Source organism: Apodemus sylvaticus, chromosome 10, assembly GCF_947179515.1.
Source record: "Apodemus sylvaticus chromosome 10, mApoSyl1.1, whole genome shotgun sequence".
NCBI classification, from domain to species: Eukaryota; Metazoa; Chordata; class Mammalia; order Rodentia; family Muridae; genus Apodemus; species Apodemus sylvaticus.
Genome location: NC_067481.1, coordinates 57,385,367 through 57,410,264, shown reverse-complemented (window position 1 = coordinate 57,410,264; position 24,898 = coordinate 57,385,367). Strand labels below are relative to the sequence as shown.

Genomic DNA, 24,898 nt, shown 5'->3' with positions numbered 1-24,898 from the left:
TGGCAGTTGGTAGCAATGCCTAGCTGTAGACCAAGAGCTGTCTGCGGTTCTAGGGCTAGCCTCAAGCCTAAGGCTCGTTCTAACTGTCTAGTCCTTTGTGTGTCTTAGTTGAGCCTCACCAAGGTCTGGTTCATCACAGAAGCACACATCACGGCGATGGCTAAACTTCTCTGTGTGTGTGTGTGTGTGTGCTCTTGCAGGTCCCATAGCTCCACAGCTGCTGCTGCTCTCTGCTGTCCTACAGGTGTGAATCAGGTGAGTATTGGAACCACATCCCAGAGCTTCAGGATGTCTTCAGGTAAACCCAGATCACCCATTGCCCCCTCATGCCTGCTTCCCTGAGGAGTTACAGAGCTCAAGCACAGAAGAATAGGCATCCTCCCCAGGGCTGCAGCTAGAAGTTCCCATCTCTTCTTTGTAGTAGTTGTTGGTTGTTTGTTCAGACAGGATCTCACTGCGTAGTCCTGGATGGTATAGAACTCACGAGGTAGACCAGGCTGGCTTCAGACTCACAGAAATCCAACTGCCTCTGCTTCCAAAGTACTGGGATTAAAGGCGTAGACCACCAAGCCTGGCCTTCAGTCTATTCTTAGCATGGGAGGAAGAAGCCATGTCGATTCAAAACAATTCAAAACTGTCTGTGCCATTTTCTGCTTAGCATTCTCTCTCTGAGGAATGCCTTTACTTCTTTTCTTTCCCCCATGGTATTTGATTTTGAATGTTCTGTTTGCCCTCTACCCATGACTCTCAGAAAAGGAAAACAAAGTGTTGAAAGTGGCATTTCAAAGGGCCCTCCACCAGACTGAAAGAATGGAGATACTTGGATTAAACAGATTCAATCTAAGTCCCTAGCGCACAGTAGCAACTCAGCAAATATGAGCGGATTACATTTTCCCAGTGCTGAATCCTGTGTGAAGGCCCACTGGGCATGGAGGAGGCCAGATCTCCTTGTCTGAGAGGCTTCCATCCACTGCAGGGTGGCAGGATGGTACTAGGATGGGCAGGGGGCTGCCAGCTGTCAGCCCGGGGAACAGCTGGGCTGACTGGTGGTTTGTTTTGCAGCTGGCACCATGAGTAGCGACACCGAGATGGAAGTGTTTGGCATAGCTGCACCTTTCCTCCGCAAGTCGGAGAAGGAGAGGATCGAAGCTCAGAACCAGCCCTTTGATGCCAAAACCTATTGCTTTGTGGTTGACTCAAAGGAAGAATATGCCAAGGGGAAAATTAAGAGTAGCCAGGATGGCAAAGTCACTGTGGAGACAGAAGACAGCAGGGTAAGGCATTTGCTCTTTCTCAGCACTGGCCCAAGATCCCCACATGGCTTTGCGTACGCATACACCCCTCCTCCACCCACTTCTGGAGCCAGAGCCTGGATCAGGAATTCAGCACCTGAAACAGCGCTTGGCATCGCAGACTCTAGGAGAAAGCAGAATGTCCTAGCCTCTGGGAGGATGGGAGATGGATCCCTAGAGACTGACTAAAGCATTTAATGTTGGGTGTCTGCTATCACTGTTTGCAATGTTCTGGGTCTGAGAACCAGCCTCACTGTCTAAGGGTGAGTGCTTTTAGAACACCCACCCTTTGTAAGTCTGCCTAGCTCTGTCAGTGGTCACCTAACCAAGGAAGGAAGGGTGGATGTATAAGGGATCCTAAAGGACAACCAGGTCAAAGAACCAGGCTCTCTGTATCTGGAATGGGAAGGACAACTGGGTTCACTATATTCTGAGTGGGAGGAAGGGAGGAATTTGGGGCTTTAGAAAATCCCAAATCTGGAAATATTACAAGGAAGAAAACAAAAGAGCTGTGGGTATGGCTCAGGGATAGAACATTGGGCTGGCATACGCAAAGTCCTGTATTCAATCACCACGTGTGTGAGGGTGTGTGTGAAGGTGGAGGCAGAAGCAGAGGCAGGAGTGGAGGAAACCCAAGAGACAAAATGGCGTCATTCGGTGGAGCAGGGAGGAAATGGGCAGCACCAGCGTGGAAAATCCCAGAAGGAAGGCATCTCTTCATATCTCAGATTAAAAATCTGAAAATGGGCTTCCAGAGCAGGACAGAAGGCAGGAGTTAGACTCAGCGTAGGATTTTCACGGGCTCTAGAGAGAACATGATTGAGACGCGTCAAGAGAACCCACGGCCCAAGTGGATTAAGGGAGGGAAGGAAGGTAGCTCTGTGACCCACAGTGCTCAAGGACCGACTATTTCCAGAGTCACTCCTAAAGAGAAAGGAGGGCAGGGGCTGACAGGCCCACCTGCAGGGCCTCAGGCTCTCCACAGAGGACAGCCCCGGGTGGAAGTCTTCCTCTCAACACAGAGCTCTAGGGATACTGCAGAAATGGAAGGGTGGGCCAGTGGCTCTTTCCCAAGAGCAGGGAAGGTGGTTAAGGAAGTAGGATGGGGCATGATTCTCAGGGCTGGACAGCAGCTTCTAAGTAGACGGGGGCGTGTTTCTCAGGGCTGAACAGCTGCTTCTGCATAGAGGGGGCCGTGGTTCTCAGGGTTGGACAGCTGTTTCTGGGGGGGGGAGCTGAAGTTAGCAGACTCTGTAGGCACTAGGCAGGGCTACAGTACCTCTTCTCTCATTCTCTGTTGTCTCTGATCAGGCCTGCTGCTGACATGCCCTTTTCTCTGAGCAGGTAGGAGAGCTATAGGGACAACCAACACCATAGCCAAGCAGATTCCTTTGGCTCCAATTCTGTGTCACAGCCTCCCCACCCCCACCCCTACCTCTACTTAATCCTCAGAAGTCTTTGATCACATCCGTTTCCATCCCCCAAACCCAGGTCCAAGAGAAAGACACCCTACACACACACACACACACACACACACACACACACACACACAGAAACAGAGAGAGAGACAGCCAGACAAAGAGACACAAAGAGAGTCAGAAAGACACAGAGAGACACAAAAGGAGACAGAGAGAAACACACATGGAGAGAGACAGAGAGACACAAAGACAAAGAGGAAGACACACACACAGAGACAGAGAGACAGAGAGACAGAATCAATAGGCCCCAATGGACTTCATTCATCAGTAGAAATCACTTCTTTATGAGTTATCAAAATAAATCTGGGATGATAGTAAAGGCAACACACACACACATTTTACATATATAATACTTGTCTTATGTATTTTTTTTTCTCCCATCGACCTATGTGGGAGCAGACCACATGCTTCCCCACTGCCACCTACCCTCGTGACCTTGCTTTCCCTCACTGTCACCTCAATGTCAACCTGGCATTTCCTCTGCTCAGCTGGACTGCAGTCTCTCCTAGGGTGCCAGACACCCCCAGCAGTTCGATGACTGGGGAACGTTAGATAAACCTCATGACTCTTCCCTTTCAGACCCTGGTGGTTAAACCAGAGGACGTGTATGCCATGAACCCCCCCAAGTTTGACAAGATCGAGGACATGGCCATGCTGACCCACCTGAACGAGCCCGCTGTGCTCTACAACCTCAAAGACCGATACACATCCTGGATGATCTACGTCAGTGGCTACTCACCAACAGGCTATGCTGGGACAGCAGGGGGGGTGGGGGGTTGGAGGGTGGGGGTGGGAGGTGGGGGGGGGTGAGGGGGTGGGGGGGTGGGGGGGTGGGTGGAGGGTGGGGGTGGGAGGTGGGGGGGTGAGGGAGTGGGGGGTGGGGGGTGGGGGGGGTGGGGGGTGGGGGTGGGAGGTGGGGGGGTGAGGGGGTGGGGGTGGGAGGTGGGGGGGGTGAGGGGGTGGGGGGGTGGGGGGGTGGGGGCCGCTTTGAAAGATTCCTGTTCTCCGGGCCAAAACAGAGTAGACGAAGTAGAGAAGTGAATGACTAGAAAAGCCGGGGATGGATGGGATGGGGGAGGGGCTGGAGGAAGGGAGGTAGGAAGAGGAAAGTGGAGGAGGAGCAAAGGTTGGGAGGAGGAGCCCCAAAGAGCAAGAAAGCCGAGGTCATGAGCATGGTATTAGCTGTGGGAGGACTGGCTACTTTACCACTTAAATTACAGTTACTTCACTCATCAATAGAAATTATGATTTCTTAATGAGCTATCAAAAGAAGCCTGGGATGTTGGTAAAGGCAAAACATATACGCATATTATTATATGTGTATTATATATGTAAATTGTGCATATAATACATGTATATACATATGTATGTATGTATGTATGTATGTATGTATGTATTTTTTGCCTCCCACAGACCTACTCAGGACTCTTCTGTGTCACCGTCAACCCCTACAAGTGGCTGCCGGTGTACAACCCTGAGGTGGTGGATGGCTACCGAGGCAAAAAGCGCCAGGAGGCCCCGCCCCACATCTTCTCCATCTCGGACAATGCCTACCAGTTCATGCTGACGGGTATGTTTTCAAGAAGAAAATATGGGTGTAGGGAGTCGGCACTAGACGGGCTCGGGGCACTCTGGTGCAAGGCCCTGGGAAGGAGGGGCAAGAGGAAGAGAGGCTTTAGGTCCTTGGGGGGCGGAGCTTGCATTTAGCATCAGTATTGGTTAGGCCTTAGGAAAGAGCGTTCTTACAGAGCAGAAGCAAAGACTGACCATCTTTGAGGTCAGAGGTTGAGAAGAAACCTCAGTTTTCAGCAAGGGCTTGACTTCTTGAGTCTCATTCTCTGGAAAGATGCTTTTTGAATCCCCATCTATGACTAAGCAGACATAGGAACAAGTAAATACATAAAGGGAAAAGGAACTCAGTGGTTGAAACCCGCCGCTTGCGTGACGGCTAAGAACCTCTTTGGATATAGCCATCAGCTCTGCTTTCTTGCCCTTTCACAGATCGTGAGAACCAGTCCATCCTGATCACGTGAGTATCTCCGCTTAGAGAGCTCTCTCATCTGGGGCCACGGATGTATCCCTCGGCTCTGATCATTAGACAGTACTTGGAGCAAAGCCCATGGTGAAAAGACAGGTTGGGGGTGGGTACAAAACGCCTCAGAGAACTAAGTAATACCATGCTCAGATCAACTAAGGCTGTAGCCCAGGTCCTCTGCCCCTCTCTGTGGCGGTTCATATCCATTTGATGTGTGTGCCAGATGTGTTGAAGACCACTGGATGACAACTTAGGGTGCTACGAATTTCTCTTTTCATCCTTCTAAACAGCGGAGAATCCGGGGCCGGGAAGACGGTGAACACCAAACGGGTCATCCAGTACTTTGCAACAATTGCAGCCACTGGGGACCTTGCCAAGAAGAAGGACTCCAAAATGAAGGTGGGGACAGGAGCAAGGAAAGAGCGTGGGCTAGGGCAGAAGAGCATGAGGGATAGTGTGGGGCTGACCGTGGGCTGTGGGTCGATTGGTCTTTACGTCATCAAGTCCCCGGAGCAGCCAGGAAGCGAGGCAGGCAGGAAAAGCAGAGCAGGTGACAATTTTTTTTAAACAAAGATTTTGCGCTTTCCCTTCCTCCTGGATTTCTTGCTTAGGGGACGCTGGAGGATCAAATCATCAGCGCCAACCCCCTGCTGGAGGCCTTTGGGAACGCCAAGACCGTGAGGAACGACAACTCGTCTCGCTTTGTGAGTCTACCCTTCAGTGTGATAGGCTCTTCTTTTCAGCCTGCTGGACAATCCTAGTGTGGGAACTTGGGGAACTTACAGCCCAGTGGGAAGAGACCGTGAAAGAAGCAAAGGCACAGGCCACGTGTATGTGAGGTTCAAAAACCCACGGCTGGGCCAGGCAGTGATGGCGCATGCCTTTAATCCCAGCACTTGGGAGGCAGAGGCTGGCAGATTTCTGAGTTCGAGGCCAGCCTAGTCTACAGAGATAGTTCCAGGACAGCCAGGGCTACACAGAGAAACCCCGGCCCCTAAAAACAAAACAATAGCAGCAGCAACAACAACAACAACAAAAACCCACAGCTGTAACTGAGAAACCGGGAACCAGGTCCCCAACAGATAGGGTTGGCTGGTAAGGGCTTTCTGGGGGTTGGGTACATGAGCCAAAGCTTCAGGGTAAGGAAGGGTTGAGGGGAAGTGTGGCTTCAGGCTCCCCAGGGTGGGATGGTGTGTGGAGCACTCCTGCAGAGGCTCCACGTGGCAAGTGGGGATGCAGAAGATGGAGAAGAGACTCGTCACTAACAAGGACATTAGCGCTGAGAGACTTTGGGTTTTGTCTTAAGCACAGTAGGAAGGATTCTGTAATCAGGGAAGTGACCTGGTTCAGCACCCCGGTTATTTCATTAATGAGATATGGTAAGTCCAGGCAGGGGCAGACATACCAAATGGAAGAGGAAGGAACGAGAGGGAAGATTACCGAGGGAAAGGCTGCTAGGGGCAGTGCTCAGAGGAAGTTCCTCAGTCATGGAAGGATCCTGTCGCCTTCTCCCTCTATGCAGGGTAAGTTCATCCGCATCCATTTCGGCACCACTGGGAAGCTGGCCTCTGCAGATATTGAAACCTGTGAGTATGCCCACTGGGATGGGAGATGCCTCTGGGCCTCGGGGAGCCTTGTGAACCCTGACGGGCCCTGTGCTTCTGTTCCAGATCTGCTGGAAAAGTCCAGAGTCACCTTCCAGCTGAAGGCCGAGAGAAGCTACCACATCTTCTACCAGATTCTTTCCAACAAGAAGCCTGAGCTGATTGGTGAGCTGATGGGAGAGGGTGGGGCAGAGGGAATGAAGTCACCCTTTGGGCATTTAGATCATCAGACCCTGGAGAGTTAGTTGCACCTGTAGATGACTCTGCATTTATATAATTTTTATAATGCAGATTTATATCAGCCATGGGGTGTGGCTCTTTGGGCAGCAACTGCATCACTTTTTAACATTATGTAGTATTTATGTGAGTATGTGTATGGAGGTGTGTGTGTTGTCTGCTGGTGTATGTGTGTGCACATAGGTGCATGCAGAGGCCTGGAAATGATACTGGGTGTCTCCCTTGACTTCTCTCAACCCTATTGTACTAAGGCAAGGGCTCTCACCAAGCCTGGAGCTACTGTAGTGTGCCAGAATGCTGCTAGGACCCATGTCTCTGCCTTCTGAGCGCTGGGGATTTCAAGCAGACCCCTGCATCCACCTGACTTTCATACACGGTTTGGGGATTTGAACTGAAGTCCTTATGCTTTTATGGCAAGCACTTTATCTGATGAGCCATCTCCCCAGGATCACTGCACCAATTTGAAAAATCTGATCAGATGTGCTATAACAAGGCAAAATTATTATTGGTTCCATGGCAGGCTTTTATTTTTGAACGTGGGACTGAGGCTTCACCCATCCCACTGAGCACTTAATGGTCCTTGAGCTCCCCCTTGTGTTCAAAATAGGAACCAATGTCAACTCACAGTAGGCCGGTGCAAACTGATTAACAACCCAGGCAGGGAGGGTCATTCTGTTTATATTTTTTCAGACGATAGAGGCCTGTGTGTTCACTACTTTCCTTACTTTTTGTCTAGCATAGCTTAGCCTTCTGAGCTCCATCCTGCAAACATGCTCCACGTTTCCAGTCAACGTTAGAAAAGCTATCCCAAACAGTCTATGCTTTCCCTAGCCTGGGCTCCTGTCCTGACACACAGTCATCCAGTTTCTCTTATTCACTGTCCCCAACATCCACTGGCATGCAAAATCCACTTGCAGAGCAAAAACACAATTTTTTTTTCTAGGGTTTTCAACTTACATGGCACGGGAGACTGCCATTTTCCGTAGACTGGTGGTTCTCAACCTTGCAAATGCTGGAACCCTTTAATACAGCTTCTTATGTTGGCGGTGACCCCAACCATAACATTATTTTTGTTATGGCTTAATAACTATAATTTTGCCACGCTTAAGAAAATATCTGTGCTTTCCAATGGTCTTAGGTGACCCTTATGAAAAAGTCATTTAACCTCCGGAAGGGGTCGAGACCCACAGGTTGAGACCCACTGCTCTAGAGAGTTCTACTTCTGCGTTTAATTTTGACCCCAATGGTTGAAGTCCCAGGCTGGGGCTCGGGAGCACACTTCCACCTGGTGGAGTTTTCATTGCACATGTATGAATTCCTCATTTCAGAGTTGTTGCTGATTACAACCAACCCTTACGACTACCCGTTCATCAGCCAGGGTGAGATCCTGGTGGCCAGCATCGACGATGCCGAGGAACTGTTGGCTACGGACGTAAGAAGGACCACAGAAAGGTGGGAGAGCCTCCACATGGTGAGGGCCACGGGCAGACAAGCTGCTCTTTCTGTTGCAGAGTGCCATTGACATCCTGGGCTTCACCCCAGAGGAGAAATCTGGACTTTACAAACTGACAGGGGCCGTGATGCATTATGGGAACATGAAGTTCAAACAGAAGCAGCGGGAGGAGCAGGCTGAGCCGGATGGCACCGAAGGTACAGTGTTACCACAGCAGGCTACAGAGTGGAAGCAGAGAGGTCACTCTCCTGGGGCCATCCAGCGCCTCTGTGGAAAATGATTAATCTGTCTCTCCCTCTGGAGAGGTGGATGAATCTTTTCTGGGCCTGCAATGAATATGAGGAACCATCATCATCTTGTTAAAAAATAAACAGGTAGTCTTAGTTGTGTGTGTGTGTGTGTGTGTGTGTGTGTGTGAGGACTCTATACCTCATGTGTTGAAGTCAGAGTACAACTTTAAGAGTCAGTTCTCTCCTTCCCGGGGATCAGCCTCAGTTCAGCTGTGGCGCCCCGTGCCTCTAACAGCCGAGCCATCTCTCTGCTCCCTCCACCCACTTTTGCTGAATTTCTAGAAAGGTCTTATTCCAGATGCAATGTGAAGTGGCCAGGGCTTTCTGCAGCCCAGTCCTGCTGCCCCATGAAGTCTGCCACACTCTCTGGATGGTGTAGTGTCGAAGGGCCCCACAGAGACATTTAAGGGACGAGGAATATGAAAATGGCTTCCTTCCTGCCTCGCTGAACATGATCTTTCCTTTCTGACCAGTGGCTGACAAAACAGCCTACTTGATGGGCCTGAACTCTTCAGACCTCCTCAAGGCCTTGTGCTTTCCCAGAGTGAAAGTCGGGAATGAGTATGTTACCAAAGGCCAGACTGTGGACCAGGTAAGGACCACCTCATGTGCAGGAGGGGCGTAGGACCCTGATGCCCGCGGCCTTCTTACTAGTTTGCTGGCCTTTTCTCCGACAGGTTCACCACGCTGTGAATGCTCTCTCCAAGTCCGTCTATGAGAAACTGTTCCTGTGGATGGTCACCCGGATCAACCAGCAGCTGGACACCAAGCTGCCCAGACAGCACTTCATCGGGGTTCTGGATATTGCTGGTTTTGAGATTTTTGAGGTATGGATTATTTACGTTTTCTTATACCTTCATACAGGAGTTTTCATAACCCTAAAAAGAGGGCACTAGGATGGTTTCTTGTAGGAAGGATAGAAAGAGTGAGTTGGATAGTTGGAGAGAGAGATAGCCCATCAGGACGGTTTGTGTTATTTTAAGACAGCTGGAGAGGCCAGAGAGATGGTTGACTCAGTAAACTGCCTGCTTCGGAAGTAGCGGGAGCTCAGTATGATATCTGGAATACTCAAATTAGAAAACAAACCAGCCGGGCACGGTGATGTGCTCTCAGAAGTGGAGATGCAGAGACAAACAGATCCTTGGGGTTCACTGGCCAGTCAGCCTCCCCTACTCACAAATTTCCAGGCTAACAGATCCTGTCAAAAAAAGATGGGTGGTAGATGTTGCTTGAGGAATGACACCCAAAGTTGTCATCTGACTTCTGTAGACACACACACACACACACACACACACACGCACACGCACACGCGCACACATGCATCCACACATATTTGTGCACGCACATATACACATACATCTTGATACAGGGCTGTAGACTTCCTTCAAGTGGAACTTTCCAAATAGTTAAAATTAAGAAAAATCAAATAGAAGAGAAGTTGATACCGTCAATCATATACTAGTTGATATAATTATCTGACTGGTTCTGAGTTAGAAGCAAATGTGTTTTCAGTGTTTACCTGGCGGCAGCCACGCAGGAGAGGAGACAGGAAGCTTGTAGTCTAGTTGAGAAGAAACAGAAGCCTGTCGGGCACACAGAAGCATAAACACAAAATAAATGCACAAGAGGGGCCCAGAGGCGGGAGAACAACGTGGGTGGAAGACTCGTGATTGGCTCTGAAAAGAGCCGAGCAGGGGGGACCTGGCCCACGAGGAGGAATGCTGACGGCGTTTCCAACTTTGTAAGAGGTCTAATTTTTTTTCACATGAACGTTATGTTTTTGGCATCAGTATAACAGCCTGGAGCAGCTGTGCATCAACTTCACCAACGAGAAACTGCAACAGTTTTTCAACCACCACATGTTCGTGCTGGAGCAGGAGGAGTACAAGAAGGAAGGCATCGAGTGGACCTTCATCGACTTCGGCATGGACCTGGCGGCCTGCATCGAGCTCATCGAGAAGGTATCCCACCCACTGCGCTGCCCTGTGGCCCGGTCCCGTGTAGTTTCCGCTCTTGTTTACTCGGCTGCTTTGCCCCGCCTTCCATCCAGCCGATGGGCATCTTCTCCATCCTGGAAGAGGAGTGCATGTTCCCCAAGGCGACAGACACCTCCTTCAAGAACAAGCTGTATGACCAGCACCTGGGAAAATCCAACAACTTCCAGAAGCCCAAGGTGGTGAAAGGCAAGGCCGAGGCCCACTTCTCCCTGGTGCACTATGCGGGCACCGTGGACTACAGTGTCTCAGGCTGGCTGGAGAAGAACAAGGACCCGCTGAATGAGACCGTGGTGGGGCTGTACCAGAAGTCCTCCAACAGACTCCTGGCACATCTCTATGCCACCTTCGCTACAACAGATGGTAACTAACGGACCTCAGACGTAGGAGCTTTGTCCTCACATAATCTCCCTTTCCCACAGCACACACAAGTCTCCATATATCCACTCAGAGTGCCTGGGCCCTTTTGTGTTTTGCAGCTGATGGCGGGAAGAAGAAAGTCGCTAAGAAGAAAGGCTCTTCCTTCCAAACAGTCTCTGCACTATTCAGGGTAGGGCAAATTTGAGTTAATCCACTTCCAATTCACCTGAGTCACAACAGAATGAGCAATGTTGAAATCCCAGGCTTGATTTATTCAAGGGTAGTAATGCTGCCTGATGGCTCTCTCGGAGTGAGATCAATGGACAGTCTGACCACATACAGATGAGGTGTAACAACCTTGGGGCCAGGGTTTGTTCCATTGTGTACTGTAACTAGCAGATCTGGCTGGCTGGGGCAGTGAGTTCTCAGTTCCAATTAATTAGCTGCCTTCAGTATGCCTGCAGCAGCACCCAGGTCCTTGGGAAGGACAGACACATTTTCTGTGTTAATTTTGGAAATCATTTTGTAGTTGGTGCTCATCTTGCAACCTGGGAGAAGGATGACTGAGGCAGGTCACATTTCCCTGTTTATGGGACCAAAAATCAGACTTCGGTATTTTTTCTTTTTTTGATTAATCCATATATAATGAGATTTCTCAAGTATGGGACCTAAATCTAAACATAAAATTCATCTGTGTTTCATATATACCTTGTACAGGAAGGATGTAGATCATTTTACATGATATTTGAAGTATACTGCTGTTTTGCCCACCTAAGGTGGGATTGTTCTATTTGATACTCAAAACATGTTTGGTCATGTTGGTACTAAAAAAAAATTTCAGATTTATAGAAGAAAAATTTTAGATTTTAGAGCATTTTAAATTTTAGATTTTCAAGATGGGAATGTCCAAGTTATGTGAGTTATCTATGTCTCTGGGTTTGGGACACTTCAAGGACAGAGTTAATTTCACAATTTTTTTTTTTTTTTTTTTTTTTTTTTTTTGGTTTTTTGGGTTTTGGTTTTTTCAAGACATGGTTTCTTTGTATAGCCTTGGCTATCCTGGAACTCACTCTGTAGACCAGGCTGGCCTTGAACTCAGAAATCTGCCTGCCTCTGCCTCCCAGAGTGCTGGGATTACAGGCATGTTCCACCACCACCTGGCTAATTTCACAATTCTTAAGTTGAAGCCATACAGTTTAGTTTTCACTATCATGCAACTGTTTATCTCTGTGGAAGTTAACAGTAGACTGTCAAAAGAAATGTTTTATTTTCCTTTTAGGAAAATTTGAACAAGCTGATGTCCAACTTAAGAACCACTCACCCACACTTTGTGCGCTGTATAATCCCCAACGAAACCAAGACCCCAGGTGAGACACCTGCCAGCCCGGACGTTGCTGCTCAGATTTTTAGTACTTCTGGGTGAAGCTCAGGTGTCTTGCCTGTGTTCTTAGGGGCCATGGAACACAGCCTGGTCCTACACCAGCTCCGGTGTAACGGGGTCCTGGAAGGCATCCGCATCTGCAGGAAGGGATTCCCCAACAGGATCCTGTATGGGGACTTTAAACAGAGGTACATCGTCAAAATGTTGTCTGTCCTTTGACATGGATAAGGGCTGGGACTTGAGGGAAGAAATGCCACATGAAGAGACCCATTTCAAAAGAGCAGTTGTGGTTGGTCTTCTACGGTCAAGATTCATGCTCTTGTGTCATCTACATTTCTTTAGAACTTGTCTGATATATAACAGGGAGGGAAAGAAAGCCCTGGCCCAAGAGTCCCAAGGCCTAGATTCCAGCAAAGTGACTATGGGCAAGTTTCTTTACTTCCTGGGAACTAGGCTTTCTGGTTTGTAGGAGAGACCTGCAACCACTGATCTTTGCCAACAGCCTGATCATTTCTGTGTCCACAATGGCAGATACCGCGTGCTGAATGCCAGCGCCATCCCAGAGGGCCAGTTCATTGACAGCAAGAAGGCCTGCGAGAAGCTCTTGGCTTCCATCGACATCGACCACACACAGTACAAATTTGGACACACCAAGGTAATGCATCGGTTCCGCCCCATGCTGTTGCCCTTTGTCTCCTCTTAACCCGATGAGCCGGGCGGCTCACTCTGCTTATCCATCCTTCTGAAGGTGTTCTTTAAGGCTGGCTTGCTGGGAACCCTGGAGGAGATGAGGGATGAGCGTCTGGCCAAACTGATCACTCGGACACAAGCCGTGTGCAGAGGGTTTCTCATGCGTGTGGAATTCCAGAAGATGATGCAGAGGAGGTTGAGCAGGGTCTTGGTTTAAGCATGAGCTCTTTGGGAGAAGGTGGAAAGGGGAAGGGAGAATCCCCTGTAGGAATGAGTAATGCTGAAACAGGGTTTCTCTGTGTAGCCCTATGCGGTCCTGGAACTCAGTCTGTAGACCAAAGTGGGTCTGTCTCTGTTTCCCAAGCATGAGGAGACCACCACTGCCAGGCTGCTTTTTAAAAAAAAATTATTATGCCTCATCTATCTATGTATCTATGTATCTATGTTTCTATTTATCTATCTGTGTATCTATCTATCTATCTATCTATCTATCTATCTATCTATCTATCTACCTATCTATCTATCTATCTATCCATTTATCTGTGTGTTTATGTGTGTGAGTATGTATGCCAAGGCTCACTTGTATCGGTCAGAGGACAACTTGCAGGAGTCAGTTCTTGGCCTCTACTATGTAGGGCCTAGGAATCTACCTCAAGCTGTCAGGCATGGCATTGGGCAGCTTTCCCTGCTGACCCATCTTGTTTGTTTGCAGGGAGTCCATCTTCTGCATCCAGTACAACATCCGTGCCTTCATGAATGTCAAGCACTGGCCCTGGATGAAACTCTTCTTCAAGATCAAGCCCCTACTGAAGAGCGCGGAGACCGAGAAGGAGATGGCCACCATGAAGGAGGAGTTCCAGAAAACCAAAGATGAGCTGGCCAAGTCCGAGGCAAAGAGGAAGGAGCTGGAGGAGAAGCTGGTCACTCTGGTGCAAGAGAAGAATGACCTGCAACTTCAAGTACAGGCTGTATGTCTTTAGGAATCTTGCTTTTTCCGAATCCTAGATTTGATTACGATTTTAGGAAATTGGATTAATTGAGGGTGGGGCTTGGGCGGGTGTTGGGTTTTCCTTGGAGTGCTTCCTGAAGGATTTCACGAAGAAAGATGGCTGTGTCTCAAACTTTCGCTCCTAAAAGGGACTTGTGATTTCTTTTTAAAGGAGAGTGAGAATTTGTTGGATGCTGAGGAACGATGTGACCAGCTGATCAAAGCCAAGTTCCAACTGGAAGCCAAAATCAAAGAGGTGACTGAGAGAGCCGAGGACGAGGAGGAGATCAACGCTGAGCTCACGGCCAAGAAGAGGAAGCTGGAGGACGAGTGCTCAGAGCTGAAGAAGGACATAGATGACCTTGAGCTGACATTGGCCAAGGTCGAGAAGGAGAAGCATGCCACGGAGAACAAGGTACTCGCTCTTCTTGCGTTTTCTCCTCCCCAGCTCGATGTACGCATTGCCAACCAAGCTCCGCTTCTTCTTCTAACTGCTGCGGCTTCTTTTAGGTAAAAAACCTTACCGAAGAACTGGCCGGCCTGGATGAAACTATTGCAAAGCTAACACGGGAGAAGAAGGCCCTCCAAGAGGCCCACCAGCAGACCCTGGACGACCTCCAGGCTGAGGAAGACAAGGTCAATTCTCTGAGCAAGCTCAAGAGCAAGTTGGAGCAGCAAGTGGATGACGTAAGCACTGGGCGACAGAAGTCTTGAGGCTTCAGGGTGGAAGAGCCCTGGGCATGGGCGGGGCTGGGGTTATCCAATCAGAAATCATCTGATCCTAAAGTGGGAAATGATGCTCCTTGCAGCTGGAGAGCTCCCTCGAACAAGAAAAGAAGCTGCGTGTGGACCTAGAAAGGAACAAAAGGAAGCTGGAGGGAGACCTGAAGCTTGCCCAAGAGTCCATATTAGACTTGGAGAACGACAAGCAACAGCTGGACGAGAGGCTCAAAAAGTATGTACCCCACCAAACACAGCTTCCGTTCTGTGAGTGGCTGGAGATCCTGTCTGCACACGTTCTCTATGTTCTGCTGCAGGAAGGACTTTGAATATAGTCAGCTGCAAAGCAAAGTGGAAGATGAGCAGACACTGAGCCTCCAGCTTCAGAAGAAAATCAAAGAGTTACAGGTAGGAGGAGGCGGTCAGCTCTCGCTTACCCCCGTGGGTCACTCAGAAAGCTGAGTGGTGGTGTCTGCTAAAGTCAGAGTAGGTAGGGTAAGACCGTGTGGCTGCCTCATGGGACCTCACTCTGACATAGCATTGGTGACGGTGATGACCACGTCCCCTGAACTTGCAACAGAATGCATGGAGGTGGATGGAGAAATTTCCAGGGTAGTGACTATATTGGTGCAGGAAAAGATTCATTTGGACGAAAATCAGCAGCATTTATGTGTGTGTTCTCTGGGGGAACATCCATGAGCAGATTCATCTGGTGGGAACAAAACCTCCTCCTCCTCCTCCTCCTCCTCCTCCTCCTCATCCTCCTCCTCCTCCTCATCATCATCATCTAATTTTATATATTAACAGACTTCCATGTGCTAGTTCATCATGTGCTTATAGTGCTCACTGACCCAGCCCCATCTTAACCACCGTCCCCACCTCCTTCACCTTTAGCAATCACCGTTTCATATTCAGATTGCCTTAAACAAATTCTTCACATGAAAACATGCACTACTTGTTTTTCCAGTGTCTGGCATCCTCCATTTTGCTGCAAACGTTAGAGCTTCATTCTTTTCCTAGATGAGTCATGGTGCCACCATTTAAGTAAAGAATGTCTTCTTGAAGCATTCGTGGGATGCTGGCACGTATTCAGATACCATGTTAGCTGTTGTGACCCTGAGAGTCTCTTGGGCATCTGGCTGCTCTCTATAGGCCCGCACCGAGGAACTGGAGGAAGAGATCGAGGCAGAGAGGGCCACCCGGGCCAAGACGGAGAAGCAGCGCAGCGACTATGCGCGTGAGCTGGAGGAGCTGAGTGAGCGGCTGGAGGAGGCGGGCGGTGTCACCTCTACCCAGATTGAACTGAACAAGAAGCGTGAGGCTGAGTTCTTGAAGCTGCGCAGGGACCTGGAGGAGGCCACCCTGCAGCACGAGGCCACGGTGGCCACCCTGCGGAAGAAGCACGCGGACAGCGCCGCCGAGCTGGCGGAGCAGATCGACAACCTGCAGCGAGTCAAGCAGAAGCTGGAGAAGGAGAAGAGCGAGTTCAAGCTGGAGATTGACGACCTCTCCAGCAGTGTGGAGAGCGTGTCCAAATCCAAGGTGAGGGGCCGACTGAGCAGACCTGGAGGGGCACCTGCAGTGGGTTAGCCTAGGGCCACACGCAGACCTCCCTCCTCTTTCCAATCTGCAGGCCAATCTGGAGAAGATATGCCGTACTCTAGAGGACCAGTTAAGTGAGGCCAGGGGCAAGAATGAGGAGACGCAGAGGAGCTTGAGTGAGCTGACCACACAGAAGTCCCGGCTGCAGACAGAGGCCGGTGAGCCACGCTTGGTTTAGTTCAAGTGCCAGATTCTCTGTTCGACGCCAAGCTGGAATGCCAGAAGGCTTTCCCTCCAGAGGCAGCATCCTTTGCAGGGAGAGAATGTTTTGTTTTGCTTTGGTTTATTTTAAAGGCAGGGTCCCATTCTATAACCCTGGTTGGCCTGGAATCCTTGTGTAGACCAGGCTGGCCTAGAAGTTAACAGAGATCTGCCTGCCTCTGCTGCCCAGCCCTGTTTTTAAAGGCCTGCATCACCACACCTGGTGAGGGAGGATTTCTAAAAACAACCTTTCAGAAAAAAGTAAATGGAAGTAACACACAAAAGAGGCCGTCCCAAACTTCCTGGAGAATACCGAGTCTCCTCAGTGAAAACGGGAATCGAGCAGATGGCCGAGCCTCCATGAGTAACTTCCATACGAACTTGTACCTGACATACCTGGACGGGACCAGGAGGAGCCTAGCCATTCTCCTTCCTGCCCGCCTTCCCCGCTGACTTCTGCATACACCCCAGCTGACCCAATTCACCCAAGAGTCTAATTTGAAATTTCCAGAGAGGCGAAGTCCTAAGTGTTTTCCTTAATGGCACAGCTGGAATCATCAGCCAGTGGGGAGATGCTTTGGGAGTGGAGAGGTACCCTGGCGATGTTCAAACTCATGGTGGTTCTCTCAGCCTTCACTGGCAGAAGTCACACTTGGCTTCATAGGGTTTACAGCAGTATTTCATTAGGCTGTTAGTTCTTTTTCATGGACACACCCCTACGCTCCAGAGGGTGTGTGTGTGTGTGTTTGTGTCTCACCTTTATTACTTTTTTTTTTTTTTTTTTTGGTTTTTAGAGACAGGATTTCTCTGTGTAGCCCTGGCTATCCTGGAACTCACTCTGTAGACCAGGCTGGTCTCAAACTCAGAAATCCGCCTGCCTCTGCCTCCCAAGTGCTGGGATTAAAGGCATGCACCACCACTGCCCGGCTCACCTTTATTACTTGCCTCCCAAATTTGTCACAATGTCTTACACTTGGTCGTCGAGTGAATGAATGAATGAATGAATGAATAATGGATGGATGATCTGTTTCCTTCCTGACACAGGTGAGCTGAGCCGCCAACTGGAAGAAAAGGAAAGCATAGTGTCTCAGCTTTCCAGGAGCAAGCAAGCCTTCACCCAGCAGATAGAGGAGCTCAAGAGACAGCTGGAGGAGGAGAACAAGGTACCGCTCTGAAGGAGGCTCGCTCGCTCTCGGTTTCAGATGGCATCTGCGAAATAGAAGCAAGATTGGGAAAAAGTGACGATTCAGCCAGTGCTGAGAACAGGGCGCATCTGGCTAGTGTGCTGCACACACTGACTCCACTGGGGTGTCTTTTGATTTTTTTGTTTTAGGCCAAGAACGCGCTGGCCCACGCCCTGCAGTCCTCCCGCCATGACTGTGACCTGCTGCGGGAACAGTACGAGGAGGAGCAGGAAGGCAAAGCCGAGCTGCAGAGGGCGCTGTCCAAGGCCAACAGCGAGGTGGCCCAGTGGAGGACCAAATATGAGACAGATGCCATCCAGCGCACGGAGGAGCTGGAGGAGGCCAAGTATGTGTCTCGGATTAGAACCCTTAAGGGATCTCGTGGCTTAGCACACTGCCTCTAGAGTGACTCAGGGATGCATCTAATGAATGAATTTGTTTAGTTACTGAGGATTTCTCCATCACCCACGTCTTGAAATGTAACATTGGCTGAAGTGTCAAATGTAACTGAATGATCTTAGTTCATTCAGACACCAGCTTTGATACTGATTATCCCTGAGAAAGGCCATTGATCACAGACTCTTAGCAGATGGGGGTTTCTCTTAAGGTCTATGTGCAGAGGCGTGCGAGCCACATAATTAGTATCTCCAGCTTGGTCGAGCAGTGATGCTTGAGGAGAAGATCGAAACTGAATGGTGTCGGCTTTCTTCTTGTTTTCTTGAAGGAAAAAGCTTGCTCAGCGCCTTCAGGATTCAGAGGAGCAGGTTGAGGCTGTGAACGCAAAATGTGCTTCCTTGGAAAAGACCAAGCAAAGGCTGCAAGGGGAGGTGGAGGATCTGATGGTGGATGTGGAGAGAGCCAACTCTCTGGCTGCCGCTCTGGACAAGAAGCAGAGGAACTTCGACAAGGTGCGGGGACGCTCCACGCTGGCTGATCTCCACAGTGTGGGCGTGTTGTGGGGCCTGTAGGAGGCAGGGCTAGGCTCCTGGCTCTGCCCTTCTTTAGCATGGTGGCCTTAAAAAAATTCCTCGAACTTCACTAGTAATTTGTTTCTCCATCTGTGACATGGCCTGGGGATGGGATGGGGCAGAAGTCCCTTCAGAGGATTGTTGTTACAGTGAAACAGTTTCCACTAGGGCCCGATCTTTTCCATCGCTTATACCTGTGCCTTTAGGTGGCTGAGACTCTAGATCCCTCCCTGTGACAGACAAGCATGATTTGAATCAGTGCTTTAATGAAATACTTCTGTTCAGGGCCATTTTTCTTTTTTTGTTCTAGGAAAAGGGTAATCACATCTAGCTAATTCCTTAAGAATTCATTCGCCTTCTGGCTATGACAGTAGTTACTGATTGATTGTCTTGAGTAAGCTGATGGAATGGGGGTCTTTGCTCCTTCAGTAATCTAGACCAGGCAATGGTAGTGAGCCCTCACTCTGAGAGAAGCCACTTCAAGGGTGACATTGTGTTAGATGCTTGGCGGAGAGCTCACTCATAGAACCTCTCCGTGCTGCTGCTGCAGGTGTTAGCTGAGTGGAAGACAAAGTGTGAGGAGAGCCAAGCGGAGCTGGAGGCGGCTCTCAAGGAATCCCGCTCCTTGAGCACTGAGCTCTTCAAACTGAGAAATGCCTACGAGGAGGCCTTGGATCAACTTGAGACTGTGAAACGGGAGAATAAGAACCTAGAACGTAAGCCATTCCAAACTGTCTGAGGTCGTGGGAAGCCCGTCTCTCCACCCATCATGGCCAGAGTGTGTGAGGGTGGGGGAGACTCCATTACTCAGGCTCCTCCACACGGGTCGGCTGATGCACCTGTAGGGACTGTTCACTGTTGACAAGCTGTTGTTTTGAGACTCTATATACTGTCTTATCTCTGAGAAGCAGAGGTCTTTAGAGTTACAGAGAGCTATCAACAGGCATTTAGTGGGGGCTTCGCCTTCCCAGGAGCCTGTGCAGAGGCGTCCAAATGCAATGCGAATTTATTTCATTGCAGAAGAGATAGCAGATCTCACTGAACAGATTGCTGAGAACGGTAAAAGCATTCACGAGCTAGAGAAATCCAGAAAGCAGATGGAGCTGGAGAAGGCTGACATCCAGATGGCGCTGGAGGAAGCAGAGGTGGGTTGGGAGGCAGAAGCTAGAACAGAGGCAGCGGCATGTGCCTGAGACGGTCACACTTCACACTCCTGGAATCATGACCCTAATGCTTGCTCCTTCCCTGTAACCGTGTGGCTGAGCGAGATAATGTCTGTGAGTTACTGTAAGTTTATTGGAGAAAATCATTATGTTAAAATAGGTTTGCACCTGAAAATCCACAAATAATTAGCTGAAGTTAGAATAGCTGTAAGGTGCTTCTTTCCCTTAATAAATAGAAGATTGTACATGCCTTTTGTGTTTGAGTGCACAACTGGAAATGAATAACTGTAAAATGTTTCACTTCTGCACTAAAGGTACGTTAGCTTAATTAAAGGTAGTTTTGACTATTATGGAGTTTGATTTAGGACTATCTCCTCAGAGCTTTGCTGACCCGAGGTCGAGCGGTCTGCTCTAGAGCAGCTTGGAAACAGTTTGGTTTTTTTTTGTTCTGTCTTTTAAAGGCAGCTCTTGAGCACGAAGAAGCCAAGATCCTCCGGATCCAGCTTGAACTGACCCAGGTGAAATCAGAGATTGATAGAAAGATTGCAGAGAAGGACGAAGAGATCGAGCAGCTGAAGAGGAACTATCAGAGAACGGTGGAGACCATGCAAGGCGCCCTGGACGCTGAGGTGCGCAGCCGCAATGAGGCCATCCGGCTGAAAAAGAAGATGGAGGGTGACCTCAATGAGATCGAGATCCAGCTGAGCCATGCCAACCGCCAGGCCGCGGAGACCGTCAAGCACCTCCGGAGTGTCCAGGGACAGCTAAAGGTGGAGGGAGCTTCCTGGGATCGGGGGCACTTTTCCAGTGTCCAGATATGAAAAGACGAGGCAAACTTTGTGGTTCCTGGCTCTCTGGTTCACTCTGTCTTCTGCCTAGGACACCCAGCTGCACCTGGATGACGCTCTCCGGGGCCAGGAGGACCTGAAGGAGCAGCTGGCGATTGTGGAGCGCAGGGCTAACTTGCTGCAGGCGGAGGTGGAGGAGCTGCGGGCCACGCTGGAGCAGACAGAAAGGGCCCGGAAGCTGGCGGAGCAAGAGCTGCTGGATTCCAATGAGAGGGTCCAGCTGCTGCACACCCAGGTGAGGGCAGGAGGATTGGGGTTTGAGGGTCCACCCCAGACGCACCGTATGACAGACACTCCCTTCTCCTCCCCAGAACACCAGCCTCATCCACACCAAGAAGAAGTTGGAGACTGACCTCACACAGCTCCAGAGTGAGGTGGAGGATGCCAGCAGGGACGCAAGGAACGCAGAGGAGAAGGCCAAAAAGGCCATCACTGACGTGAGGCTCCTGCTTCCTCCCCACTGTGGCCACTCATAGCGTATCTCATTAATGCCCTTCTTTCTCCTAACCCCACACATGGCCGGTGGACGTCTACCCTCTCAGGACACACGTGGGGTCCAAGCTGACCCCAGATCATTCCCATCTCCCCTCAAACTCGCCTGTTCCCTCTTGTGCTGTTAAAAGCCACAGATGGGAGAAAGGCAGGATAGAAGTATACTTTTTTCTGCCCCTAGAGAGGTGTTTATTCCACTTGCGTCTAGAAATGAGACCCTCGGAGGGTGTTAGTCCATCATGTCACTACTCTCCTCTCTAACGTCCCTGGGTCTCTAGGCTTTCTGGTTCCGTAGCTATAATGGCGCCACCTACTGCCTTCTATGGGAATGTCACCCCAGTGCTATTTACTTTCCTGTAGGCATTACTTCTTGAGTCCCTCCCTGATGGGATTCTACTGTCTTAGGTTAATCTCCTCTAAGCCTTAGGTGCTTTTGAAACTGTGTGTTGGTGATGATTAAAAAACCAAAACCAAACATACCATAACAAAACCAAACCTGAGCTTTGGACAGGTCCCAAGGAGACCAGTTTCAGGATACAGCTTCTCACTCAGTCCTTGTAGAGTTTATTTTATAAAATGTATATCCCAGGGGTAGCTCTTGTCCTCTTTCAGCGTGCAAAGTGTGCTCATTCACGTTCTTACCCGCTGTCCTCTGTGTAAAGCATGTCTCTGCTCACCATGGAATGCTGGCTTCCAGAGCCGCAAGATCTTTGAGCCTTGCCCACACACTTTGCCTTTCAGGCCGCCATGATGGCGGAGGAGCTGAAGAAGGAGCAGGACACCAGCGCCCACCTGGAGCGGATGAAGAAGAACATGGAGCAGACGGTGAAGGACCTGCAGCACCGTCTGGATGAGGCTGAGCAGCTGGCGCTGAAGGGCGGCAAGAAGCAGATCCAGAAACTGGAGACGCGGGTACTTGCCGGGAGGGAGCCCTCTGCCTGGCCAAGCCCAGCTTCCCAGCCTACCCCCTCCCAGCCCCACCCCACCCCACCCCACCCCACCCGCCCCCCGCCATTCAGGGTTCAGCGCTAGAATAACATCCAAAGCATCTCTCCAGATCAGAGAGCTGGAGTTTGAGCTGGAAGGGGAGCAGAAGAGGAACACAGAGTCTGTGAAGGGTCTGAGGAAGTATGAGCGGCGCGTCAAGGAGCTCACCTATCAGGTAGGTGGAAAGCTTGGAATTGGACGGAAGACTTGTGCACCCCCAGACTGGCTAGGCCCTGCTCCAACACTGCCCACCCCCTGCTCCTTTAATGACATCCCCACGTTCATTTGCAGAGTGAGGAGGACAGGAAGAATGTGCTGAGACTGCAGGATCTGGTGGATAAACTTCAAGTGAAAGTCAAGTCCTACAAGAGGCAGGCTGAGGAGGCTGTAAGTCAGACGCATGTGTGGCCTGGCCCATTTCCCACGGGGAGACCCCAGAGAGGATCTTGCAGATTTCACCCACTGGACTCTTTGCCTTTAGGATGAACAAGCCAATGTTCATCTCACCAAGTTCCGGAAAGCACAGCATGAGCTAGAGGAGGCCGAGGAACGTGCTGATATCGCAGAATCGCAAGTCAATAAGCTGCGGGCTAAGACCCGGGACTTCACCTCTAGCCGGGTAAGCTGACCTGGGGAATGCCCAAAGAGATGCAGACACTTCAGAGCTGCAAGTTGCAGTAGGGGATCCTCTACTTCCCAGTCAAAGATTCTCAAGCTCAGAGAAAGAACGCTCTTTATAGTCATTTACCTGGGTGGAGCTCCACTAGAAACACATTTATAATGGAAAAAAAAGCGCTGTGGTTCTTCCGCGCCCCCTGCTGGTATGAGAGAAGCTGTTTAGGAGCGCCCTCTAGAGGTGGCTGAAGGAGTCTGCGATTACTGTACCCACAGGCCCATTGTGGCTCCTAGAGAGGAACTCTCCCTGAGGACCAATTTCTCAGGCTATGGAGCGACTTCAGACTTCATGTGGGCCATTATGCATTCTCCCAAAGGACCCCCAAATTCCTTGCATATATAAACAAGTCCTTGATGCTTGCGGGAAGAGGGGTTCAGGGAGTGTCTCTGTTGCCTGACTTGACTGAGAGCATCCGCATTCTCTCTAGATGGTGGTCCACGAAAGTGAAGAGTGAGCAAACCCTCCTGGTGCAGGGCAGAAGATATGCAGAATGTATGTTTTCATCGCTCCTGACAATCATACTTAACTCCCATGTAACCTTTCCCACATGCAATAAAGTTTGCCTTGTTTCAAGTTGGGTTGTTTTGTCTTGTGCTTCCTCTTATTCCTAAAAGTGGAATGGTGATTTTTATGCTGAATACTGAAATATTAGTAAGCGGATGTCTTGGTAGATTTAAATCGGTGTGTATGTGGTGTGTGTGTGTGTGTGTGGTGTGGTGTGTGTATGTGGTGTGTGTGTATGTGGGGTGGTGTGTGTGTGTGCACACGTGCACACAGAGGGGGTGGCTAAGCATTGCTTCAGTGGGGTAAGGAGGGAGAGTTTATGAAAGTCATCTATTGATATCATATAAGAGAGACACAAAGTTTGGCTTCAGGAACACCTTATTTCAAACTGGGGAGGATTCTTCTTCTGCACATTTCACTGGGGAAATGTATCTCAAAGCTACTAAATAATGGTTGGGCTCCATCAAGATATGAATGAATGCCATAGTGTCTGGTCCTGCCAAGAGCTCAGGGACCAGTGGCAGAGCTCTCGTCTCAGATACACAAGGCTCTGGGTTCAACTCTCAGCACTGCAAACAAACAAACAAACAAACAAACAAGGGATTTTAAAATGTAAGGAAAGAAAAAGAACCCAGTCTGTATCCCTTGCTAAGCCTTGCTATCCTGGGTGCAATCCACCTTATTTTGGAGCCAAATAAACAGACCCCTCACACATCCCCAAGCTGAAGAGGACAAATGTGGAGAAAGGCAGACTAACCGCCATGTTGACTAGCCAGCAGGACAGAATCCGCCATCCAAGATCAGTAGATTGCCAAGAGCACACTCGTCAGAGGGGACTGCCATGTCCCTTTCCCTCCTGAGGTCTGGAAGATTCTGGATGACCCAGGTTGACTCAGGTGGGAGTAAAGTCCAAGGGGCTTTTGACAGTGCTGGGAACCGAGTTGGCATCTCTAGGGGTTGAGGCTATGGAAGGAAGGGGGGCAAACGTTCTGGCCAGGTTTGCCGTTTTGGTGACTCCCCAGTCACTTTCAACCTAAGAACATGTTGCTTTGATTTGCCTTTAAGGCTTCAGGGCAACGCCATGGCTGACGCTGATGCTGAGCAGAAATCACGGCACTGGGAAGAGGTTTGATCCAAGTTGAGGCGGGGCTGGAAGAGCGATGGTCACCCCGCTCCTCTCGGAGGTTAGGAGGGCTGCTATGCACCGACTTCTGTGGGACGTGGCGGTGGGGAAGGCAAAGCAAGCCTCGTTCCCAGGAATTCCAGGCAGTGAGAGAAGAAACAAGAGACCTGGGCTGTCGCGGTTTTCATACAAAGTAGGAGCCCTTAATGAACTGCTATCAGAAGTAGGAAAAGATAAGCTTGCCAGGCATTCTCTGCCCCCAGATAAGGGCATACACTCTGCTGCTGGCATAGGATTCTTGATCAACACCCTACACTGGGCCTGACCAGGCCTCCAGATGGGACTGCTACTCAATCAGGGATATAAGATGCAACCAATACATCCATAATATGAGGAGCTCAGCTGAACAAATTATAGAGTTAAAAATATATTGTATGAGGTCTGGAGAGATGGCTCAGTGGTTAAGAGCACTGACTGCTCTTCCAGAGGTCCTGAGTTCAAATCCCAGCAACCACATGGTGGCTCACAACTCTCTGTAATAAGATCTGATGCCCTCTTCTGGTGTGTTTAAAGACAGCTACAGTGTACTTATATATAATAAATACATAAATCTTAAAAAATACATTGT

The 24,898-nt window shown here is 49.8% G+C and overlaps 1 protein-coding gene across 1 annotated transcript; it reads left to right on the top strand.

Moving 5' to 3' along the window:
• The first annotated feature begins 1,070 nt into the window (after positions 1 to 1,070).
• Positions 1,071 to 23,216, top strand: LOC127694085 (myosin-3). The gene is made up of 39 exons (XM_052195484.1): positions 1,071 to 1,274; positions 3,350 to 3,493; positions 4,184 to 4,340; positions 4,772 to 4,799; positions 5,096 to 5,204; positions 5,417 to 5,509; positions 6,328 to 6,391; positions 6,476 to 6,574; positions 7,975 to 8,078; positions 8,158 to 8,296; positions 8,863 to 8,981; positions 9,067 to 9,216; positions 10,180 to 10,350; positions 10,440 to 10,746; positions 10,863 to 10,933; positions 12,023 to 12,110; positions 12,195 to 12,312; positions 12,656 to 12,779; positions 12,873 to 13,009; positions 13,527 to 13,782; positions 13,975 to 14,217; positions 14,313 to 14,489; positions 14,612 to 14,757; positions 14,840 to 14,930; positions 15,675 to 16,064; positions 16,156 to 16,282; positions 17,370 to 17,488; positions 17,659 to 17,855; positions 18,234 to 18,417; positions 19,028 to 19,193; positions 19,498 to 19,622; positions 20,102 to 20,410; positions 20,520 to 20,723; positions 20,800 to 20,925; positions 21,722 to 21,892; positions 22,038 to 22,142; positions 22,259 to 22,354; positions 22,449 to 22,586; positions 23,071 to 23,216. The coding sequence occupies exons 1-39, from the start codon at positions 1,071 to 1,073 to the stop codon at positions 23,095 to 23,097; spliced, it is 5,823 nt and encodes a 1,940-aa protein (XP_052051444.1). The 3' UTR covers positions 23,098 to 23,216.
• Positions 23,217 to 24,898: the final 1,682 nt, after the last annotated feature.

Coding starts and splice junctions, on each gene's coding strand:
- LOC127694085 (XM_052195484.1), top strand. CDS start 1,071: ATGAGTAGCGACACCGAGATGGAAGTGTTTGGCATAGCTGCACCTTTC. Junction 5,510..6,327: donor ACGACAACTCGTCTCGCTTT/GTGAGTCTACCC, acceptor CCCTCTATGCAG/GGTAAGTTCATCCGCATCCA. Junction 10,934..12,022: donor CAGTCTCTGCACTATTCAGG/GTAGGGCAAATT, acceptor TTTTCCTTTTAG/GAAAATTTGAACAAGCTGAT.